General features: G+C 38.8%; 2 protein-coding genes across 11 annotated transcripts; both read right to left on the bottom strand.

The window, feature by feature from the left end:
• Positions 1-3923: 3923 nt before the first annotated feature.
• On the bottom strand, positions 3924-4628 carry LOC131298706 (E3 ubiquitin-protein ligase RING1-like). The gene has a single exon (XM_058324182.1). The coding sequence runs from the start codon at positions 4626-4628 to the stop codon at positions 3924-3926; it is 705 nt and encodes a 234-aa protein (XP_058180165.1).
• A 6394-nt stretch (positions 4629-11022) lies between these two features.
• Positions 11023-19860, bottom strand: LOC131336236 (pentatricopeptide repeat-containing protein At3g20730-like). Of its 10 annotated transcripts, none has more exons than XM_058372016.1 (8): positions 19800-19860; positions 17674-18538; positions 15936-17108; positions 15759-15872; positions 13376-13453; positions 13202-13291; positions 13046-13113; positions 11023-12074 (listed from the first exon to the last, which is right to left on the bottom strand). In XM_058372016.1, the coding sequence occupies exons 2-3, from the start codon at positions 18410-18412 to the stop codon at positions 16015-16017; spliced, it is 1833 nt and encodes a 610-aa protein (XP_058227999.1). In that variant the 5' UTR covers positions 18413-18538; positions 19800-19860; the 3' UTR covers positions 11023-12074; positions 13046-13113; positions 13202-13291; positions 13376-13453; positions 15759-15872; positions 15936-16014. The 10 variants fall into 10 exon arrangements, with proteins under 10 accessions (XP_058227999.1, XP_058228001.1, XP_058228000.1 ...); XM_058372018.1 differs by having other exon boundaries at positions 15759-15830; XM_058372017.1 differs by having other exon boundaries at positions 15759-15887; positions 15947-17108.
• Between the last annotated feature and the right edge of the window lie 706 nt (positions 19861-20566).

Genomic DNA, 20566 nt, shown 5'->3' with positions numbered 1-20566 from the left:
CAACTTCTTCTTGAAAGAAAATGGATACACCACAAATTAATGTGCGATCAAGAAACAGACGAATTCTTGAGAGAGAGAGAGAGAGAGAGAGAGAGAGAGAGAGAGAGAGTTGATTGGAATAGATAGTGATGAGAGAGAACAGAGTATATGCGGTTGCAGGTCGGTGAGGGGTTTAGGAAGTTTGAGTTGGAAAAGGATTCTTCTTTCGATCGGTTACTTATTAATTACTTGCTGAGAAAGTATGTTTTAACTTTTAATTAATTGATCAGGTTAGTTTATTAATAGAAATATAGCTCTTTTTTTTCAGAAGAGTAATCTAGGTAATTAAAGATAATCTTTTAATTAACGAGGCGCGAGACCGCGTACGTGTGCCTCAGCTAGAAACCATATATTTGTAGTATACACGTGTCTCAAAGAAGAGAGAGTCATGGAGGCTCCAGCGGCGCAACTTCAATCGTTCATTCATGTAATTAATAGCTGAGATTCATTTTTCATTATGACCTGTCACAATTAACTCTTCCCTAGAAAAATTTCATTAACATCTTGACATTCCAAAATAATTTTGAATGATCATGATTGAGTATAAACAAGTTACAGCACCTCCTCCGTACCTCTGTAAAGAAGATTTTCTCCTCAAATAAAATTTAGTTGAAATAAGCCAAAATTCCTTCATCGATTTTCACACTGTTTTTTGCCGCCTCCTTTTTTTTTTTCCTTCATCCAACAAATAATTTGCAGGGATTGTACTCCAAAAGCAAAAAACTTACGCAAGTTACAGCGCCTCCCTTTTTTTTTTGAAGTACAACTAGTGCATGTCCGTACCTGAAGGCACGACTCACCAGTTTTGTCTATCTAGCCTTTTGAAGGTCAACGCCCCATTTGCAAAATTCCAACTACAAAAAAACAATAGCTATTTTGTGTTGATTCAAGTTAATCGATGTATATACCAATATTATAGCAACAACTGTTGTTGCTGAGAAATCAATGGGAGAGAAGAGAGGAGAAGAAAAGGAGAGGGGGAGAGAAATGAAATGTCAAACAGGAAAAGTAAGAGAGAAAACAAATTTCCATACTTTTTGCTGCAGAAAAAGGAAAGAATCGGAAATTAAGGGAGAAAAATAATGGGTTTTTAAATTTCGAATCCAGACAAATGATAACCCTCGGATGGATTGAATTTTAGCCTTCAAACCCTTTATTTAATCAGAGCCCTTTAATGTGCCATATAAGACAGTTATGAGAGAGACGTTTTGTAAACCGTTGTGTATTGTAATATAGATAGTTACGATAGCATCACGGGACAATTCAGGAAATAGAAAAGAACGGCATTGTTTTTTTCTTGAGAGAGAGAGAGAGAGAGTTAGTGGGAAGGAGGAGAGAAGAGGTGTGTTAAAATTTGTGTGGGAAGAACAGATTGACCAAGACATGGTATAATATTAGTTTCAGACCATTCTTCCCTTTCACGGTTACACCCACTCTCCCCTATTGATGCGCTCTCTCTCTATCTCTCCTTAGGCCAACATTGAAGAAAAAAACTGTAATCGTCAAAGATCTCTCCCAAACCCACCTTTCTCCCTCTCTTCCGAACCCAACTTTTTCTACATCTCCATTTTCATGGTCACCAACATCAGAGAGCAATGTAAATTGGCACAAACCTAATTGATTGGAACAATTCGTGACCACTGGCGGCAGGAGCAATTCTAGATGAAGGCTTTGACGACAACTTATTAGGATGATGATTGCGGGGATGGTGGGAACAGACCTCTAATCTGTGTATATCTGATTTGTTGAATTTGGAAAGCTAATGAGAAGTTTCTGCCTTCAAAAAAAAAAAAAAAAAGTTCAATGTCCCAACCTAATCATTGAGTTAATTTCTCGATTTGAAATAAACAACGAAACAGAGGATTGTGACTTGGTCCCGACCCATGTTATGGTTGGTACAAACCCATGTTATAATTGGTCGTCGCAATAGAGTGTGTTTTGATTACTATTCTGAAATGATTTAGTTCTCACACATGTTGTAGTTAGTCCAAACCCATACTGTAGTTGATCCAGACCCATGTTGTAATTGGTCGCCACAGTAGAGTGTCTTTTGATTACTATTTTGGAATAATTTGGTCCGAACACATGTAGTTGGTCCAAACACATACTGTAGTTGGTCGTCGCAGCAAACTGTGTTTTGATCACTATTTCGAAACGACTTGGTCCCGACACATGTTGTAGTTGATCCAAACCCGTATTGTAGTTGGTCGCCGGAGCAGTTTAGATTGTGTTTTGATCACTATTTCGAAACGACTTGGTCCTGACCCATGTTATAGTTGGTCCTGAACCATACTGTAGTTGGTCACGACTGCAAAATGTGTTTTGATCACTTTTTTAGAATGACTTAGTCCAGACCCATGTTGTAGTTGCACAGTATCATACTTGTATTTAGTCAATTAGCACTAATTTTGTAATTATTCATAAGTAGTCTTAGAAAAAAGGTAATTGTTCTTTGAAACAAAAAACAGAAAAGGAAGAAGGAAAAAAAAATCAAAAATCAAAATAAAGAGTTTAATCCTCAACAAAATTGACATCAAAAACACATCCTAAGATCTCCACAAGATCATAAAAGCAGATTCCAGAGAGAAAATTATCCCCCTGAAATTTCCAAGAAATCAACGAGGTAATGCAAAATTGATTTGTGAAAACCCCAAAGTGAGAGCAAAATCGGGGGAGAGAGAGAAGAGAGACATGTTGCACAGAAAGGGGAGAGAGAGAGAGAGACCTATTTCACAAAGAGGAGGAACACGGTGGTGTGTTTAAAAAATTTGGGAATTTTGTGTATGGTAGGGCAAAAGGGAGTGGGCATGTCATGTATTTGTCATTATTTTTGGAGATGTCATAATTTAGGTGATTTCAAAATGCTGAACCGTTGAGTGGAAAATAATCCTAGTCAACACTTCTGTCTGGTCATTTTCCCTAATCTTTTAGGGTGGGTTCTTTTAAATTTAACTTATTTCTTCATTTTGTGTTTTATTCGTTCTTTCTAAATTTTTGTTAGATTTGTTTGATGTTTTTTTGATTAATCATTTGTTTCGACGAAAATGTATCAAACAATTGTTTTAGTTGTCTAAACTGTCATCTTATTTGAATTTTTTCATCAATCCATATTTTTATACTTTTTCAATTTGTCTTGTCGAAATAAACTATTAATCCTAAAAATTACGACGAAAAACTAAATAAAAAGTAAAAATTACCGAAATAAGTTTTAAACTTATAAGTTTACAAGAACGCAACTTCAGTCAGTTGCAGAGCTAGGATTTTCGATAAGTAGGGTTGGAAATTTGAACTGTGTGTAATTCATGAACAAAACCCTTGATTTGTTTTGAAGAACAAACAAATTAGCACTACATTTGGGAATTTTGTGGCTAGAGATTTTATTTTGACTCCTTTTTTCCAATAGTACAAAACCTTTATTTGAGCTAGGACAAAAATAAATTCTAAAGTGGGATCAAATTAGTAAAAATTATACCTACCTCTATGAAAATGTAGCAGCTAGTGGGGTCGGCTTCTCACCCTTGTCTCTATGTCTCTCTGCCACTGGCTTCAGTCCTAGTCAGTTTAATGCAAGGTTAAACGAGTCTCAAGTACGTCAATTGGTTTAAATATATATGTCCCCGCTGGATCAAGAACATAATTTGTTGAAATTGATCATGAAACATGAATATATTTTTCTACGTTAAAGGCATACCATAAGGTCCATAACAAAAATCCCGATCTAATTACTGAGGAAAAAAGAAATAATTGAAGCACGTAGAGAGCAAAATTTGTACCGTTTCGGAAATCCAACCCGCAAAGATAAAAAAAAAAACACCCATAAATCATGTGTTCATCAAAATTTAAAACACATACTGGGATACTAAATCGGTAAACAAGTTGAGAAATTAAATAAGGCAATCAAATATTGCTGGCATCTTATAGCGGCACACCGGACAGAAGTGGCTCGTTCTCAACCACCGGACAATGCAGTCACCGTGATAAACATGCGAACACGGCATCCGACTGGCTTCGGACCCGCCAACCAACTCCTCGAAACAGATCGCACACTGGTCCATCAACCCCGAAACACCACCACCACCACCACCGTCATCAAGAACTACCACTTTCTCCAGCGCCTCGATGGAGGACACGGTCGCGGGCACAGTCACGAACGCGTCAACGAACATCAGCTCACCTCCAATCTCCTCAACCCCATTGGCCTCGAGTTCATCGACTGGAATATGCACAACAATGGCGGGCACTTTGGGAAGGCGATGTATAGGGCATCTTTCAATGGAGCTCAAATTCCAGGAATGGGAGGATATGTCGTCAATGAGAGGAGCATGAAAGTTTGTCGGGATTCCGACGCCAGAAAGTATGGGCGAGAGTTTTGCTTTTGCTCTTGCGGTATCTGCAGATAGTAGTAGGGAGTGATTAATTGTTGTTGCTGTTGTCGTTGTTGGTGTTCTTGGGAAGCCGAGCTCGTCTAGTATATTACGGCTAACATGTAGCTCGATTCGAATCGGAACCGGATCATCACAAGGTAGTGGTCGTTCCTCGCAGAAGTATCGATATGTCTCTTCTATAGACCAATGTGTATGTCTTGGCATTCTTGGAGGAATTAAGAGAAGAACAAGATCAATTGGGGGAATTGAAATTCAGGTGGACGGAAGATTTCTTAGAGAATAGAGAAGGGGGGATTTGTTTGAGTTTGTGTTTGCTTGGCTTTGAATATTGCTATAGGTCTCAGTATATATATATATGAGAATTCTCGGCCTTCCAATTCCTATTCCTTATAGAATATGGACTCTCTTAATCCTGGCATAACATGAAGTAAGTAATATGAAAACATATATTATTTAAAGCTAATTTACATGATTTCCTTCTTGACGTTCTACTATTCTTTACGAAATTTTTTTTAGTGCTGGGCGGATACCACGTGGTATTCGCTCGGCACATCCGGACCGTCCGTTTTGGTTTTGGACGGCTCGGATTTGGAGAGAGGAAAAGGAGAGAGAAAGAGGAGAAAGAGTGGTGGGGTGAGAGAAGAGAGAGAGTTTTAATCTGAGCCGTCCAACACACTTTTGGATGGCCCGAATGGGCTACTCGGGCACCGCGTGGGCACGGCTACATGGTACCCACTTGGTATCGACAAATTTCTCATTGTTTACGGTATAATTTTGTCTATATACGAGGATGTACACACACACTGTATAACAATATAACATGGAATCCTAAAGTGGTTCTGATATGAATTACTAGGTGGGGAATTAAAGACTGATAGAGACACTAGTTAAGTGACTTGAGAAGGAAGTAAATAAGTAATAATAGTAGAACGTCAAAAAGGAAATTAATTATTTGGGATCATTTAACTGTCAATCTATACTTCTATACGAAGTAAATATAGTTTTCGAAAATAAAATCAAGCTTTCTCTTTAATTCTCTCTCCTATGTGGCATTCTCCTAATCGAATCCATTTTCATCTCTCTTTTTCACCTACAATTGCAAAATACAATAAGTTGAATATAAAAGGTTAGAAAAAGGTTTCAAAGTTTCTTTTTGTGCTCAAATATTTGTATAACGAGACTTTACCAATATCTATAAATAACATTAACCATAATACTCTCTCCGTCCCACTTTAAATATCTCATACGGGAATCCGAGCATTTTCAAACTTAAAAAAAAGGTAATTCTACATATTATTTTTTTATTTTCATACACCAAATTGAGCACTTTAATTTGGTGTAAGAATATAAAAATAATAATATTTAGAAATATGTTTTTTTTAGACTTTGAAATTGCATAGATTCTCGTAGGAGACATTTAAATTGGAATGGATGGAGTAGGATTGTTCCATAATGCTTGTTCCCTTTATATAGAAGTATTTCCTACTTGTTCCCTTTATACATAAGTATTTCCTAATTGTATCAGGTTGTTTTATATATACTGGCGGTGTAAACATTTGTTTCTTCCAAATCAATTATATTACGTTACGTCGTCAAAACAGTGGTCCCAATTAATAGAACATAGCGCCATAGCGCAATGTAATAAATAATTTAATCTCAGTTGTTCAAATTCAAAAATAATTGAAGCAGATTTCCAATACGAATTAAGCAGCACAAGTTTTTCGACCGGGCCATGCTCTGACCCAAGCACAACATACCATGCTGTGACCCAGAGATTGAGCCATCTCGGGTCTAAAAAAGTAACCCTGATCCATTCACTTTGTTCGGCTAATTGAATTTGTCACAAACTCACAATAATTGGACATCGATCGGGCGCGATATATACAAAATAAGTTTGCCTTAAATTCGAAAAGTTCTTAGTGAGGATGGATTTGAGAAGAATTTCAAGATAAACGAGTCACAATCATATATATTGTTATTTGTGTTCCATCGAAGAGATTTTTTGCATGGCAAGCTACACAACACACAAGCCTAATATAATGAACTTTTTGGATCACTTTTTTTTGGTCCAATCACTGCAAGCCCCTCTCTCCCTTTTTTTGACACTTCCATGACCACATCCGAAGAAAATAAATAAAAGAGAAAACCTACAACACAATGCAAGTGAACACAGAATAATCGGAAGTCCTGTATAATGTTTGGTTATCGTCAAAGTGCCTGTGCTACCGGTTCATATTTGGTAACCCAAAAGCTCATGTAGAGACACGCGCGCACCTATGTAGACCATTCAGGGAGCGTGCTGCACAGCTACGTGCTGTGCAGCGTGCTGCGCGGCCTCCGGAGCCGCCTTGCCGCATCGGCCCGACGATCGGAGACATCCACTGCGTAGAGCTCGTCGAGTACTACAAGTGTACCAAAAATCAACCCAATCAAATATTGTTAAGTGCCTCGTCAGGACACATATAATTCGAAAGAATGGATTCAGTGGTTTTGATCCAGTGTTTCATATCCATTAGGATTCATTTTTTTCCAAATTATATGTATTCCGATGAAGTAGTTAACGATATTTTATCGGGTTGATTTTTGGTATGCTTGTAATACTCGACGAGCTCTACGCAGTGGACGTCTCTGATCATTGGGCCGATGCCGGCAAGACGGCTCCGGAGGCCGTGCAGCACGCTGCACAGCTCGTAGCTGTGCAGCACGCTCCCTGAATCCCCTATCCATCATCTTGGTAGGAATTCTTTTAAAATTGGGATTGGTCCATTGCAATGCATCTGTCCATTACAATTCAAAATCAACGGTCTATAACTTTTAATCGCCGCATCTTTGTAAATTGCCATTATGAGTTCCGGAACAATCAATAATCGATTCTGATAGTCAATAATTTCTGTTCAATAAGGTTTTGATAATCGATCCTTTATGTCTCTCCGTATAACTTTTAACCTTTGATGGTTCCGTTCACTTACAAATCAAGACACGAAATCTAATTCCAAAACTTTTGAAACCTGACAATTATAACAAAAGAAAGGAAAAGAAAGATGCCATACACATAACAAATCATATAGCTAGGCTACCGAAATCGACATGGTGGACACAAGTTACTCCTCCATCAAACCCAACCCTGCCGTCTTGATCAACTTTCACCGTCTCTAGCGCCTCCATCGACTGACTCCTTACTAGCCGGCCCTTCCCTCGGCACGCACCGTTCCCTCTCTATTGACTCCCCCATATCAAAATCATCACCACCACCACCACCACCACCACCACCACCATCACCATCACCATCACCATCATCATCATCATCATCATCATCATCATCATCATCATCATCGACAATGTAGTCCTCGACAAAGATGTGGACGATCATAGGCAAAACCTTGGACCCCGCGTTGTAACTGGCCTTGGCCATGGACCGGGCACAATGACTGATCCGATGCACCATGTCCGGCTGCGCGTCTTCCGGGATATCCATGGAGGAGAGCATGCGAGATATGGTGGAACAAGAAGTACTCTCGTTTACCAATTTGTCGGCCGGGATTTTGAAAGCCTTGACGTCCTCTGCCTGCTCTAAAGTACGAGTCGGAAGGCCGTGGCTGTCTTCCACTTCTTCATCTTCGATCAAATAGGTCGAGATGTCGGCTACGATCCTGATATAGAAGTAGGAGCGACCATTATTACTAGGTACTTTAGTATTTGGTGGTATGATTGAAGCATCGGATTGCCATACGTTGCAATCGTAATCCCGAGTCATCTTGAAAACAACTTCTTCTTGAAAGAAAATAGATACACCACAAATTAATATGCGATCAAGAAACAGACGAATTCTTTAGAGAGAGAGAGAGAGAGAGAGAGAGAGAGATGAGAGTTTTGTTTTCTGATAGAGAACAGAGTATATGCTGTTGCATCTAGATATATAAAAAAGGTCGGTGAGGGGTTTAGGAAGTTTGAGTCGGAAAAGGATTCTTCTTTCGATCTGTAATTACTTAATTATTACTTGCTGAGAAAGTAAATGTTTTACTATTGATTCGGTTATTTTATTAATTGATTGATACTAGGAATATAGCTCTGTTTTTTCAAAAAAGTAATCTAGCTAATTAAAGGTTGAGAAAATCTTATTTACGGAGCTCAATCTCGAACGTTAAAAAGTATTTTGGACGATCCAGATTAGAAACAATCTATTTGTAGCAATAGATGGTGTCTCTATTATCGGTCAAACTTTAAAAATAGATCTTAACTATTAATTGCTGAAACGAACGATTGTGATCGCGCGACTCCGTACATATATCAATTTCTTAAAGGTTAATATACTTTTAACGAGGCGCGAGACCACATGTGCCTTAGCTAGAAACCATCTATTTATACATGTGTCTCAAAGAAAATTTAATTGAAATAAGCCAAAATTCCTTCATCGATTTTCGTACTGTTTTTGCCGCCTCTTTTTTTTTTTTTTTTTTCCAACAAATATACATATTTGGTAATACAGAGTGTTTCGAATCAGCTTGCACAAACCTCGAATTAATCCCTACAACCATGGTAAGGAAAATTAATCAAACCTGAAGCCTTAGAATGAATCAAACATTTAAGTATCAAGCCAAGACCACTTGGCCAACACTTGGGGTTCCAACAAATAATTTGCAAGGATTGTATTCCTAAACCAAAAAACTTAGGCAAGAGTTCTCTCTAATTTTCGCAGGTACTATTTTTGTATTTTGAAGTACAATAAGGGTGCATTTGGTTGGATGGAATGTGAATAGGAATGGAATTAAAAATGGAAAAGAATTGGAGGAATTGAGAATGAAATAATTATTCTCATTCTCATGTTAGGTTGTGCTTAGGAATAGTCATTCTCATCTCCAATGGAATAGTGTGGCAATAGCAATTTTTGGAATGACAATAGTAATTTTTGGAGTGGCAATAGTAATTTTTGGTGTGGCAATAGTGAATGTTGGAGTAGCACTAGTAATTTTGGTGTAACAAAGAAATGGAATAACAATTCCTTAGTTTTTTTGGATGGAATGACAATTCATTTACTAAGGTGAATAGTGATTCCATTATTCAATGATGAACCAAACATTGAAATAAGTAAGTCATTGAAATGACTATTCCATTCCGATCTTGATTCCATCTAACTAAACATACCCTAACATCATGGGAACAATTTAGGAAACAGAAAGACCATCCTCCCATTAAGGGTCCCATGGGAGCACGCGTGCTCACTCAATTTACCAAAATAACTATTTTTTTGGAGTATTTCAGTATACCTTGGTCACTTTTGCGTACCTCAACGATTCTTATAGTACTAATCCTATTGTCCACTAGCGGGAGATTAGCCCTACAAGAGTTGATAAAATTCAGGAGGTTTCGAACGTGATACCTTAAGACGTGGCAAACTTCTACGTCTGAAGCCTTGAACACCAAGCCAAATATCTGGGATTTTAATCTGTCAAAATAACTTTGGTACGTTTCTGGTATAGTCTCAAAATTATGGTAGTGTCCCATAAAATTATACTAGTAAGTTTTTTTTTATATGTAGATACTATTTATTAAGCCTTCCTTGTGTATATATTACTAAACTTTTCCCATTTGCTTTCTTCTCACCACTGCATTCTGGTTTTCATAAAGTGAAAGACCCATGTCTTCACTTATCAATTTTACTCTAATTTCACATTAATAAAGGCAAAAATTAGAGTACAATTGGACATATGGAGGATGTGAAAATCAATTCCCAATTATAAATGAAATTTATGACTCCCATTTTCTTTATGAGAATCTTTACTTCGGAAGTGACATGTACCCCGCTAACGTAGAATATGTTTTGGGTCTGCCTAGTCAAGTGACCTGAGAACGAATTAAGGGAGATAATAATTAATGAGATTTTCTTTTTCACAGCTTTTCCATAATTAAGGAAATCACAACAGCCAATGATTCCTCAACCCATCAGCCTAATTCAGCCTAAACAACGGGGACAAAAAGACAGAAACCACACCTAATCAAAGCCCTTCCCATTTAACCATGGTTCAACACTATTGTTGTTCATGGAATATGCGTTCAGAGATAAACTTACATGAGACAAAATGAAATGTCAATGGCTAAAACTGAAGTGCCAAAATCAATTCCCTTAAAAGAATTAGATATTCCAATTTTCAATCTGTTTGAACCAGTACAAAGATTTTACTTTTCTGATTATTTTATTCTAAAGAATCATAATTAATTTTTGATTTTAGGAAGCCCTAAAAGAGCCTTAGAAATGAATAGAAATTTTTGATTTTTAGAAGCCCTAAAAGAGCCTTAGAATCAAATGAATATCAGATACTCCCTCCCTCCGATCCAATTAATTTGTTTGCTCACTACGAAAAATCACCCAATTTAATGAGTCAGAAGTCAAAACCTTCGAAAGTGTATAAATTATTGAACTTACCCTTCAAAAGTGAAAAAGGAGCGGAAAGGGTAAAATTGATAGGCCCTCAAATTGAGGGGGGTTCATAGTTAAAGAATTGAGTAATTTTGAAGTTAGAGTCAAATTTTTGGAAGGCGGCCAGTCATTCACGTATAACACCAGTGACAGATTAACTCAAAAGACTCTTAAGTAGGGGGCTTTCGTAACTTTTGGTTCATGTAGCAAAACTTCGATCGCTAGAACACTAGTCTTTTACATTGGGTCTCATATATAGTAGCAGAAGAACACTATCTATCCTAGAACACTAGTCTTTTACATTGGGTCTCATATATAGTAGCAGAAGAACACTATCTATCTTCAGACGGTGAAATTCCATTGTCTGGGTGGTTGTTCCACCTCACCCCCTGTGCGTTAATCTGAGAAAACAGAGCCATCGTCGTAAGGAAAGGAAATACACAAGAAGGCAAAAGAAAGGAGAAAACGGCAGCAAATCCTGGCAATTCAACACTACTTTCTGCAGTTGAAAAATGGAATTATTCAAAAACTCATGAAATATGTCAACCATCCAACGAACTAGAAAATGTTATATTATCAAGTAAGAACAATACCTACTTTGCAGGTTGGTTAATGCTTCAACATAATCTACTTGCAAGGCTACCCAAATGGTAATATTAGGATAAACAAAAATGAGAAACAACAAATTGTTTCAGCCATGCATATACATGGTACAGGAATCTTACACCCACATGTCCACAATTTCAACTCCAAATTATACGTATGCATATTTTCTTGCTTCAATGGTAGCTACAGATTTTCCTTTTGGTTCCACAACAAAACGGTTTGATTTGGTTCCCAAAGTCTTGGATATCCAACACGTCATGTATCTTATTCCAAAGGCCAAAACGACATTACGAAAAAGTTAATGCCAAAGGCAACTATCAATAGGTAAAGTCGCTAAGAATCTATTGAGCAAAAGAATTGGTCAGAATCATAGGACATTTAGATCACTGATATTAGGGAATAGATAAATGCAAAGAGCAAAGGCAGTGCCAACAAAAAAAAACACAAGAATGGTGTTAAAAAAATCAAAAAACCAAAAACACCTCAAAGCCAAGATACTCAAGTTCAAAGCAGTAATGAATACTTAAGCTATCAAAGAGAAATATGACAACAAACCTCAGCCGTATCTTTGGTAATATTTGAATCCCATAAGTGATCCATGAAACCATAAACCAAAGAAGCTCCAGATCCTAGATGCAAAACCCAACATCAACAAGATCTTTGGTCAGTACCAACTGTCAAAATAAATGCACCAAGTCTTGTAATGCTAATAAGCACACACTTCAGGTAGCAGGAGACATTCTTTCTATTCCGTGGACAGAAAATACATACAGGTCTTGGCAGAAGTTTGCAAAAAATAAATCTCGAGGCCACCAATAAAAACGAACAAATTAAGGATATACTCATATACAACTATCAATCAGTCCTTTGAGGATTTTTAATTTAGTGTACCCTACAGCTTTGAATTTACAATTTGTTTTGAGGACTTTTTGGCTCATCTTCTTTCCCAAATTTAAATATTTCATAAGGTAAGAATTTATATTCCCTATGTATGGGATACCTTTTAGCCATAATATGACTCTGGAAAATGTCTCATACTAACTTTCACCCTCTAGAAAAAGAAGTGCTTTATCCGAGCAGTTTTTCATTGAACCGTTCAATGAAAAATTGCTTGGATAAAGCACTTCTCAGTCGTTGGTTGCTGAGCAGTTTTCATTGAGCAATACTCATCTCGGCAATGAATGGCTATCGATCGTTGGTTGCCGAGATAAGATCCAAACCGTCGGATGCACGATCCGACGGCTCGGAGGTGCGCAGCACCAACCCGAAGTCCCTTTTTTTTTCCCCCAAATATTCTATACATCAGTAGGGATAGTGGGGATTTCAGAGGCTATCCATAACCCTGAATCCCAAACGCTCATGACGGAGCTCGAACTTTGGCCTCCCACATGGGGAGGACATGAGTGACCAACTGGGACATGAGCTCCTTGGGCAAACCTCAAGTGGCCCCGACAGTTATGAGGATCCCCTTCCTTCCCAGAATGGTTGTGGGAAGAAGGGAATAATCCTTCCTTAGCCAACTAAGGAAGCAGTCATTTCAAACGGTGAATGATGATCCTATTTGCACACCCTGTCGTTTCTAAGCGAAACACATACTCACTTGGCAGTTCCAGTGTTCGAGTCATCAACTACTCTCAAAGGGCGCTTTCTCTGTGACCGGCTTTCGATCTAAATTTGCAAAAATTTGCAAAAGTGCGATAGTTGTAAGGGTGGGACTTTTCTGCAGAAGAATAACCTCATAGAGACAGCAAGTTACTTTCGTCAAATTGATACCCCTCAATGCAAACACCGCCAAGGCTTTAAACAACACTCCAGGCCCTTCTTGCAAAGTGAATACGATGCTCGTCTGGAATAATGGGCATAAAAAAGTTCAACTTGGGAGAACTCCAAGCAATGATTAAACCAACAAGAATAGCGAACGGAATTCTACCTTAAAGGGCTTATCAGCTCTTGGAATGATGGGATCCCTTGCAAGTACCAAATAACGAGTAGTAATAGCAGAGTCATCCTGAAAGGTCATCGAGTACAAGCGACCTGTTTATAATCAACCAGACTACAACACAAAAAACTCACAGCAACCTTAACTGAGTGCTTCACATTGTATTGCATAATTCAGGTTGTTTGGTACCACCCCTTTGGAAAATTCGATGGAAAATTGAAATAGATTGTATCACCTCATTTGTGTTGTACAAACCATCAAGTCAACAACCCCCATCAAGGATATATATTTCGGAGAAACTGAAAACACAGTAGCCAGTAAGGGCCACAATGTAACGACCTGACCCGACCTAGCGTAATAGTGTGTCCTCTTTGCCCACCACACTCCGTGCACTCACCCATATAGTGTGTCTATGTAGAAAGTTCACAGTTTGTTCTACCTAAGTTTCCTTGGGAAAAATCCTTCTACTGTGAAAGTTGAAGTTCCTGCTTATATAGTGCCAAGAACTTTCCCTCCAAGCGATTTGGGACAATTTGAGGCTCTCATCCCCCATATCCCGTGGCTTGGGTCAACCTTACTATGTGGGGTTATTACCCTACCACAGGCACTTCAATATCTGACTAAAGGAAAGTGCATACGATGTTCAAAACAATAGGCTCATCAGAAAATAGAAAGGATCAAACAAAGGGAAGTTAGAGATCTACTTTTAACAATTGACTTGTACAAATCCCAAATGATAAACTTGCTTGCTATGTCATTTAACTTATGTGTAGGTGTGTGTATGTGTGTATACAGTCCGGATCCCACAAGGGATCCCTTATTTTAACAAAATGCGAACCTACCCTTTCCCGATCAAATTTCAATGATCCGAACCATCCAATGTGTTCAGATTGTGATTTGAAGGGTATCCGCAAGAAATCAGCAAAAAAGTTCAATGAAAATTACTCGGATGAAGCACTTTCTGGTCTTTTTTTTTTTGCTAATTTCTCGTGGAGACCCCTAAACTTACGTTCAGAACACTTTGAACAGTTCGGATCATTGAAATTTGATCGGGAAAGGGAAATCCGCATTTTATTAAAATAAGGGATCCCTTAAGGATCTTCATATTTTCTTCGTGGGTGTGAAGGTCTGCCTGTAGAACATTAAAAGCCCTAAAGAGTTTATACATACATTCTCAGTGTAATTACCCACCTCTCAACCTGAGAGATATTTATAATGCCAAAAGTACTACAGCTCCAACTCAAACTCCATGCTTGGGTAGATCATCAAAACGCTTCTTGGCTCCACCGAATTATACTCTTAGCATGAACCACACCCTCTTTTATCTGCTGTAAGCTTTTTTCCATTATAAAAAAAAAAAAACTGTACAAATTGACAAGGAAATCACTTACAGTCTGGGATATATGGTAGGTAAGCATCCTTAGTTCCTTACCCCACTTCTTTTTTGGATAGTGTTATTCTAGTGATATGAACCCCAACTTTAGTAGACGTCTATCCCTTAGTTGAATCAAAATGTTCTGTTTCCCGTTTAAGCAAGAATAGAACTTTTAATATGTCCAACTAGTCGTTCTTCCTTTTTTGCTGTCAATTGTCAATTTCCTTTGTCCAATTTCTTTGCAATCAAAACAGAGGTTAAAAGATTAGGGAAATTGGAGACTATTTTTGAGAAGGGTCAAGGGGAAACTAACCTGGACTCCCTCAGCAAATATATTTAGGCCATAAATTTCTGCAGCTCAAGCACTTGCAACAACACCAGCATCCCTAAGTCCAGTTGAGGCTACCAACTGGAAAATAATTGACACAGTTTGAATGAGACTTTGACCTTGAAGGATGTCAAGAGGATCCCCCACACACACACAAAACAGGTTAAAACTCTCTCAGTGAGCAATGATTGCTGTCAGTGACAACAATGAGATTCATTTCATCAGTACTTGCACTTGCTGTTTGGTTATGCTTCCATGCTAGTCTAATCACGGGGGATGTTGCTTATGATTCCCCATATGCATCTGTCAATGCGTACCCATCATGTCATGTATTATCCATATTAGCCACTGGCAGCAGGGCCAAAGCCTAAACAGGTTAAAAGACACTTTTGCCAGCCATATCAACTTTCATCTGTAAACAACCAAGCCATGATATTTATATTCTGTCACTGAACCGAAACATATTAGCAAAGTTATGGTCTATTGACTGTTTTTACAAAGTATCTGAAAAATATTATGAAAGCACAAAAAGCGTCCTTGAAGCAACAACATACATTTTAAGCTGACAAAACTTCAATTTAGAACTCAGACGGAAGGACCGAAGGAGTAATGAAGGGGTAAAACGGACAGAAACTACAGGAGGGCAAATGCTACTGGAGACATGGTCATACCTTATTGTTGTTAAAGCTAAAGAGTACGAGAAGCACATGAGGATCAGGATATGAACTAGCCACCTTGATGTCCTAGGATTATAATAAAATGAATCAACCAGCTCCTGAATGTCCCTATAAATCAACCTCCTTGAGATAATGAAATGAACCATCCTTGAGATAATGAAATGAACCAACCATCGGCTGACATTCCCTAGAGGCTGCCAAAAACAGGTCTGGCAGAATTAGAACAGGACATCAGCGGACTTCAGAAACTTCAACTTGGCAGAAGAAGAGCCATCCTCTTATTTGTGGACTGAAAAAGGCTGTATCCAGGGTCCTTTCTTATGCTTCTCTCTTCCATCAATCTCCTTGTCGTAGAAACAGAGTCCCACAAGCCCACTGAGGCATATATGCTTGCCAAAACCACATAGTTCACTGACTTCTTAGGTTCCATATTAAACAGATGCCTGGCAGCTACTTCTCCGAGAGATATATTGCCATAGATGTGGCATGCCCCAAGAATGGCTCCCCAAAGCGAGGCAGTAGGTGCAATATTCATCTTGCAAATTAGATTATATGCTTCTTCTAACTTCCCTCCACGTGCAAAAAGATCCACCATACAAGAATAGTGCTCAGCTCTTGGAGAGATTTCGTATTTGTGAACCATGCTATTGAAGCATTCCCATCCTTCATTTGTCAAACCAGCATGGCTACATGCAAAAAGAAGAGTCAGAAAAGTAACATCATTTGGCTTCAAACCTTCATATTCCATCTGATTGTACAGGGCAATTGCCTTGTGCCCATAGCCATGCTTCCCATAGCCAGCAATTAATGATGTCCAAGAAATAACATTTTTTTGCTTCATCTCATTAAAAACAGAGTTAGCACCTTCAATTTCGCCAGATTTTGAGTACATATCAACGAGAGCATTGCCCATGGCCACATCTTTATATGGTTGACATTTAAAAGCCAAAGCATGAATTTGTCTTCCCAAGTCTAGTGACATTGTATTGGCACATAGATTCAGCATCGAGCATAGTATCACACCATCAAGTCCCAAGTGCATCTGATGTATTTCATTGAAGAGATCAAAGGAATCTCTAGAATAGACACCTTGGCGTGCATATCCAGTGATCAACGCGGTGCAAGATATTGCGTCTTTTTTAGGCATACTCTTGTAAATATGATATGCAATTCTAATACTCCCACATTTTGCATAAGCATCAATCAGTGATCCAGTCAAATCATTATGTGTTTCAAAACCTAGTTGAATAATGAATCCATGTACTTGGATGACCTTCATCATAGCACTTCCTCTGAGAAAGGCTTTCATAACATTACCCAGCGTAAAGCGATCAGGGATCACACCTGTTAAAATTGAGTATTGGATAAAATTAAACGTATAAGTAGATAAACAATAAAATTTTAACCGGACAAGATTGTCTACATGGTGGGGATTGAAACATATGTAACTATATGTCCACATAGCTATGGGGAAAATGAAAGCAAGATGAAACACTAAGTATGTTTAAATCTTGTACTCGTACATGATCTCATGAGGTTCCCAAGCAATTGAAGCAAATAAACTATACCATAAGTTAGATATGACTTGAACAAGGATAGTGACTTAAATGAGGGGAAAAACGCTAGCCATGTCTTGTCTCTCTTCTAAAACAGTGATTGCCCACTTCCCAAACAATTGATGGGCCCAAATTACGCTCTCAAGTCTCAACCCTATGAATCTGATGCAGCCTGACTGTCAAAACAAATTCACCAGCTGTGATGTGCCATGAATTTTGCTTGTCTGTTCTTTGTGTACTCAGGGACCAATCCTTTAAGAAGATAAAGTTTGCATGCTAAAGTAAGAATAACACATATCGAGACCGCAAAAAACTAGATGGCCAAATATTATACTAGATGCATAAGACAGTACCTCCTCTAAGCATTGAACGAAATAACTGAAAGGCATCATCCGCGAAACCCTGATTGGCATACCCACCTATCATCACATTCCAAGAAACCACATCCCTTTCCGCCATCGACTCAAAAAAGTAACACGCATCCTCCATCTTTCCACACTTGGAATACAGATCAACCAACGCACTCTGCACAAACAAGTCCTTAGCAAGCCTACTCTTCTGAATACACCCTTGAATTTGCTCCCCTCTACCCAAACACATCAAACTCGTACAGGCCCTCAAAGCACTCGCAAAAGTAAACTGATTCGGCCTAACACCTTTGCAACGCATAGCCGAAAAAACTAGTAGAGCTTCCTTTGAACACCCGTTTTGAGTATATCCTGATAGCAACGCAGTCCAAGTGACCACAGTCCTCTCAGGCATTTTATCGAACAGTGTACGGGAGGTGACCATGTCACCCATTTTCGAATAGAATATGATTAGTTTTGTGTTCATAAAAGGATTTGAATGCAACCCATTTGTTAAAACACGGCTATGGATCAAATGCCCTTCTTTTCCGGCTTTTCTTAGAATGCAGAGTTGCAAAATTCTTGAATATAGAGAATAATCCATTTGAGTTGGGTTGGAAAAGACAAGCGTTAGAGCGTCTTGTAATCTTCCCAAGTCGCAAAGTGAATTGATATGTGATGATAGTGACATTGGTTGGGGTGTTTTGCTGAGATGGTTTAACGTTTTCTGACAGATAATCTTCATGGTTGACTGGTTGTGTTCGTTCCCTAAAGAGAATAGAGAAAAGATACACCGTTGAAGAGGCAACCATCGGTATTCATATGAGAGTTGAGCGATCCCCTAGCCACTGCCTGTCTTCCTCAGCCACTCCTATATCAAATTCAAAACCACGGCGAAATTACACTCATGTTTGGCCTACCATGCATGTTAAAAAGCATCTTGATGTTTGGTGTGTATTTCCGTCGAGTCACGCAGGAGTAATTATTCAGTAGTAGTCCGGGAGGACCGCTGGATCATTTCAGAATCACATATTTATGGAACGTCCATACACTTTACTGGTTCACTCCATGACAATGTGTGCTTGTGGATTGGTTAAGAGCACCACTTGTCGGTGCTCTTGGACTGCTACATAATTTCACGTCACATGGGACCCATGGTTGAGAAGGTTGTTGGGGGCCATGGGGCATCACGTGGGGAGAACCCAATAATTTTTTTCCACTTTTTTCCTCTTTTAGTCGAATTAGGCGCAAAGTAAGCCGAAGGTGATAACAAGCCGAGCAGGTGGTTAATCAAGCTCGGTTTGAAAACTTAAACCGGGCTTTAAAAATATGTTCCAACTTAGCTTGTTCATGAGACGAGACAATCTCAAACGAGCTTTAATCAAGGCAAACATAAGCCGATCTCAAATAACTTGAATTTTTATTAAAGTAATAGTTTGTACGAGTTTGGTTTGAAACCTTAATGAGCTTCAAAAATTTGTTCAAACTTAGGTGGTTTACAAACAAAACCAATCTTGAACAAGTTCTTAACAAACAAAAACAAGCTTGAACTCGAGAAGCCTGGGTCGTTTTGCAGCCATAGACCTAAACCTGACACCTAGTGATAAAAACAAACTTCAAGTAGGAGTATTATTTTTTAGACTTTATAAATACTTTGAGTTTGCCATCAGGAGAAAATATCAAAAGTGTTGGGAACTTATATTTGTCAAAAGTTTATAAATGTATAATTCAACTTGTGGGGTTCGTTAGGTAAATTATAGTGTGAACACATTTATGACATGCATGTGGTACTTGGGTTATTACCAGTAGAATCAGAATCAAATCTTTCCAAACTTGAATAATCTCAACGTCACATGCAAGTGGTGAATCTATGTGTGATCTTCCTACTCCCAACGGTGGAGAGAGGACTAGAGAGATTGAGATATATATATTCGAATACGAAGATTTGGGGTGATTCAAGATTTGCAAAATCAGAATCTCTAGTTCAGTCTCTCTATCTCTCTCACTCATCTGACTCACAAAGTCCAGACATCTCACACAAAATCTATAACCTCTCTCTCTCTCTCTCTCTCTCTCTCTCTCTCTCTCTCTCTCTCTCCCTCCTGAGGAACAAAGGAAGAGAAAAGAGGTACCTGGTTTTGTCGGAGAATCGGGTCTTGGTCGACATGGTGACTGATAAAGATGGTACCGAAATGACTGATAAAGATGGTACCGGCAAATTTCGACATCATCCGGTGAGTTTCGAACGTTACCGACGATTTCCGGCGACGATTGACTACCTCTGTCTTCAACCCAACGTGTGAAATCGCAATAAATTAATCAGCGAATGAACAAGGTTGCAAGGTCGATCTATACTCAATAATCAAGCCTTCCATCTTCGTGGGGATCATAATCTTGGGGGAGACGAGGGAGTTTCGTTGCGGAGAGAGAAACTAAGAGTAGAGGGAGAGACAGAGGTAGACGGCGGAGGAGCGAGAGAAACAAAAAATGAGATGGAGGTGCAGACGGCGGAGGAATGTCCAGCACGTGGATTATAAGTCTTTATTTCTTCGTTAATGATACGGTACCCGACCCAAAATCCCGATCGGGATCCCGATGACCCGCAGGGCACATTCTGGCCACCGGACGGTCGATCCGAGCAGTCCAAGAATTCTAAAAAAAACCGAGTAGATTTTCGCGGGAATCAACAGCATCTGATGTGTATAGGTACTCTCTATATATACAAAAACATAAAGTGTTTGGATTGAGCACCTACACATATTGGATGCTTTTGATTCTCGCGTGGATCCACTCGATTTTTTTTTAGAATTTTTGGACGGCTCGAATCAGCCTTCCGGTGGCCAAAATGTGCTCAGCGGGGCGTCGGAATCCCGATTGGAAACCCTTTTGGCCGGGAATT

Source organism: Rhododendron vialii, chromosome 8a (assembly GCF_030253575.1).
Source record: "Rhododendron vialii isolate Sample 1 chromosome 8a, ASM3025357v1".
Classification (NCBI taxonomy): domain Eukaryota; kingdom Viridiplantae; phylum Streptophyta; class Magnoliopsida; order Ericales; family Ericaceae; genus Rhododendron; species Rhododendron vialii.
The sequence above is the reverse complement of the archived record's forward strand: the minus strand, read 5'-3'. Positions and strand labels throughout refer to the sequence as shown.